Here is a 4,622-nt window from a genome sequence, read left to right on the forward strand (position 1 = left end):
AAAAAATTATTTGGAGGAATGTTACATTAAAATATCTTCATCAGAATGTCTCATCTCTATTCAAGATTGCTTCAATTCTTATCAAGAACTTTGCGTTCAATGAGGGAATATTCTGTCTCATATTTTTCATCTAACGTCTAATAAACTATGGTCCTACACTTTGCAGATTCTAGCTTGCAGAAGAGTTCAAAGGTCACAATGTATGTATTCTCCTTCTGCTTGCCATTATTTTGATCCAAAATCTAAAAAAAAAAGTTATGCTGAGCTTCATAAATCTGAATCACATACTATATTGCAAGACAAATTACTCAATTACTGTGTTTTATTTGAATATACAAGGTGTCAGAATGTTACAAACACTGTTTGCTCTTTTTAGAAACTGCAGAATTACGGTTATACTTTAATAATTAACAATATGAGAACTCTTAGATCAAAAAGAGCTACTATCATGAAAGATGAACAAGTTACAATAAAGAAGGCAAAAGTGTGATTGTGGCTTATCACCCCACAAAAATTCTTGGACATGTCGTTCTTGCATCTGCTTCAGGATTAGGACCTATTAAATTAATCTCACATCTGGACCCTAGGATGGGGAAATGTCTCAAGTGACATCTGTAAGAAATCTAGAGAAGAATTAGGATGATGTAATGCTGGCTTCTACCTTTCCATTCACAATTTTGAAATCTCCCACTAAGATAAATTGATAGAAAATATTTACAAGATACCAAGTGTGCCTGTGCACTCAGGTGTAGCCTAATTATTCAGATTAAACAGAACCTAGTTAAAATAAGCACAGTTGCCCTCTTTGAAAAGGACATCAAGCAGTCATTCTTATGGTGAGCATTTACTCAAAGTAGCTACCCTTTAAAATTTAGAGCCACGTTCAGCTATCTTTTTCATTTATGTCCTATTCAAAACTATGTTGGCTTGTTTTTAAAGCTGTTTTCTTATTAAAAAGCACTATTTCCAATAACAAAAGCTTCTCCTATAAGCAGAAAGCAACAGGTGGCAAAAAGCAGGGCACGCTCAAAATCATACAATTTTCTGTTTCAGAAATAGTATGCGGTGTGTGTAATCCAATTGGAAGACTCTTCCTTAGAGCGTTTGGCCGAGCTGTGAGAAGTAAAAATAGACTTGTACGCTTCTGATTTCTCACTGGCTGCTGAGGGCCTCTTCACAGGTTCTGATGCACCTTGGATGCTTTTTCCAGAGAAAGATGGCGCTTTTTCATTGACTGCCACAAAACAGAGGACAAAGAAAATAGGGAACGTGAATTCTCCATTGATAAAGTAGTATGTATATACAAAAAAACCAACATATATCCTACTAAATAGTCATACCCCAAATTTTAGGTTAGTTGAAAGTATTAGTTTTCCATTTTTTTAAAAAAAAACTTTTGTATTTCAATATTATTTTAAGGGCAGAGTAACTTTTTTATCCAAAAAGTTTGATAATCATGTAAAGATACATAATAAACATCATCTTTATGATTATCTAAATGTGGATACCCCAGGGGTAGGCAACCTTGGCTCTTTTATGACTCGAGGACTTCAACTCCCAGAATTCCTGAGCCAGCCATGCTGAGGGGAAAGGGAGAGGTTTCCAAGCTGAGCCATGCTGGCCCAGGAATTCTGGGAGTTGAAGTCCACAAGTCATAAAAGAGCCAAGGTTGCCTACCCCAGGTTGCCTACTCCTGCCATATACTTTTCACAGAAATACTTACAACCCAAATGTTTGGTCCCCTGAGGTATGACAGGGAATCCTTTAGGTATTGCTAACTTAAAGACAACACAGCAGCTCAATTAATCTGCCAAGAACCAAGTTCAAGCAAGCTGCCCAGAAAGTGGAGTTACATACTCCACTTTCATTTTTTTACTTAAGGTGGAAGCCTGGTTAGTTTGTCATACGCTTAAAACTCAACCCATAATACCTAACCATGATTAAGAGCCTTAGGGAAAGTATTCTCAGTAAGAAAGGAACTTAATTCTGTAAACTCCGATCTTTCAATTTATGGAAGTGAAGGAAGACGCTTGGTTGCAAGAGCTTCACCTGTAATACCATTGAATGGAGTACAGGCAGTCCTCGAGTTACGACTACAACTGAACCCAAAATTTAGGTCGCTAAGTGAAACATTTGTTAAGTGAGTTTTGCCCTATTTTACAACCTGACTTGCCACAGATGTTAAGTGAATCACTGCAGTTGTTAAGTTAGTAACACGATTGTTAAATGAATCTGACTTGCCCATTGACTTTGCGTGTCAGAAAGTCGCAAAAGCTGACCCTACATGACCCCGGGACATTGCAACTGTCATAAATATGAACCAATTGACAAGCATCTGAATTTTGATCACGTGACCACGGGCCTGCTGTAATGGTCGTTAAGTGTGAAAAACGGTCATACTTTTTTCAGCTCCACTGTAACTTCGAAAGGTCACTAAATGAACTGTTTGTAAGTCGAGGACTATCTTTATTTATAAATTAAGGTTTGGAAATGTTACCTGAACTTTTGCAGAAGGCAATGCTTCTCTTTTCTCCAGTTTGTGTAGCATCCTTTGCAGCATTTACTTGAGATGGACTCAGTGAATCTGTATAATAGTAAAAAAAAAAAAAAAGTAACATGGTGCAAAATGGGTCAGTTTTATTATTGAAACTTTTAATTTCAATTAGGTTACTTTGTGACTGACACAGGAAGACAAGTCTTCATCATGTTAATCTTGAGAAGGAATAACTGGCTGAATCTTAAAAGAAAAAGGAAGGGGGAAAGGAGGACTGTCAAATGTTTGCCTACTTGTTTTTGCAGAATGAGGACATTTGTGTTAAGTTCCAATGGCACAAACTCTGTAGCTACTTTTTTCCAATCTCATCACTAGAGATTCAACTATCATGTTTTAACAAGTATACTTCCTGCAGCACAAATAAATCTGAACAGATGGGAAAGCTAAAGACATAAATATTTGTGCAACTTGATAATCTTTGTGGTAACCTTGGTTAAACTTCTTCGGCATAGCTATGTGTAAACAACCTTTTGGTTAATTTATGATTCAATGTACTCTGAAAAGTAAAAAAAAAATCCAGCTAATTTAATAAGATTCTGCAGACTCCCTCAATATATGCTCTAGTTTCCATACAACAAAAGAGCTCACATCATTGCAAATAATAACAGAAAAAAAATGTTTTATTTATTTTGATTTATAACATCTTCAATCTCTTTTCCACATTAATAACTGAACCCAATATAAACAATTCACCTTCAGCGGCTTCTGATTTCACAATGGTCTCTGCTACCTTAGGTTTCTTGGATTTCTGAAACAAAAGAAACAAACCAGAAGCGATTTAAGAAGCTCAAAGACTGGCAAAATCCAAAGATTCACATGATAACTAGGAATACATTTGACCTAAAGGTGCTTTATACATTCATTTATCCTTGCTTTTGACCTACACAATCTACTCAGCTAAAGGCTAGTCTACATATTTCTAAGTCCATTTTTTACTTTATAATGTTGAAAGGCAACTATGGAAAAAAATTATGAGAGAAACATGCTTGACCTAAGAGAAAATTTGTATCCAGATGTATTGCCGATATGCATTCTGGCTCTGCAAGTATTCCAGTAAGGCGTTTATAGGTCTAATGAGCAAACCCAGTATGAAAGATATGCAGTCTATTTCACTTTCTGGGCCAAAGAAGGGCAGTTGCTACATTTGAGTTTGAAAATAAAGAGAATTGTCTCTTATAAGTTGTTGGGGGTTTTCAAAAAAGAAGAAAACTATTCAACAAAACCAAATGCACTATAGTAATGTATCAACAGTATACACAGAAATATGTCAAGCAAATTTAGTTTTGAGAGATGGATAACCCCATATGCTTGTATCATCTGTCGTCCACTGGGTGGCATGCCACCTTTTCATTCTAGAGAAAAAATTAATAGCAGATGGCTTTTGATTAAAACCCTTTTCTCACTCCTTAGTAGGTCAATAATTGACCTTAAAAGGTATTATTAATTGAGGTCAGCGTGATCGCTAAGCACCTTACAGCACATTGAAACCTTAACAAGATTCTAAACAATTTTGTATTTTGAAATAATACAAAACAATTATTTGGTGGAGTGGGTCAACTGTAAAATCTAAGACTAGCTCACCAATCTCTTCTGAAATTCAAGATGTATTTTTCTTTAAGTTCTGACATTCATATTTTTCTGGTTTCCTCTCTTTGATGCAGTCTTCAAAAATGAATAGGAAAATGAAACATAATACCTATCTAACGACCTACAGGTTGTTAGATAGTTATTGTGCTGAAGTATTTTTTTAAAAAAAAGAAGATGCAAGAGTGAAAAGACCAGTAAAAGAAAGTGAATCAGTTGAATATTGAATAAACAATGCCTCCGTCAACACTTTTAGGCTTCAAAACCAGGATATTACATACAGATATACAGTTGCAAGAAAAAGTATGTGAACCCCTTGGGATAACGCAGAGTTTTGCATGAATTGGTCATAAAATGTGCTCTGAACGTCATCTAAGTCACAACAATAGAAAAACACAGTCTGCTGAAAATAATAATGCACAAACATTACATGTTGCCATGGTTTAATTGAACATAACATGTAAACATTCACAGAGCAGGGAGG

General features: G+C 35.5%; 1 protein-coding gene across 1 annotated transcript in view; it reads right to left on the minus strand.

Moving 5' to 3' along the window:
* Positions 1-304: 304 nt before the first annotated feature.
* Positions 305-4,622, minus strand: part of RTF2 (replication termination factor 2) — a 51,797-nt gene continuing 47,479 nt past the window's right edge. The window contains exons 7-9 of the mRNA XM_015824780.1: positions 3,248-3,302; positions 2,498-2,584; positions 305-1,234 (exon numbers count right to left, since the gene is read on the minus strand). Coding sequence (XP_015680266.1) covers positions 1,050-1,234; positions 2,498-2,584; positions 3,248-3,302 — 327 coding nt within the window. The 3' untranslated portion in view covers positions 305-1,049. The remainder of the gene's footprint in view (positions 1,235-2,497; positions 2,585-3,247; positions 3,303-4,622) is intronic.

Source organism: Protobothrops mucrosquamatus, unplaced genomic scaffold (assembly GCF_001527695.2).
Source record: "Protobothrops mucrosquamatus isolate PMUCROS unplaced genomic scaffold, P.Mucros_1.0 scaffold2350, whole genome shotgun sequence".
In the NCBI taxonomy this organism is placed as follows: Eukaryota; Metazoa; Chordata; class Lepidosauria; order Squamata; family Viperidae; genus Protobothrops; species Protobothrops mucrosquamatus.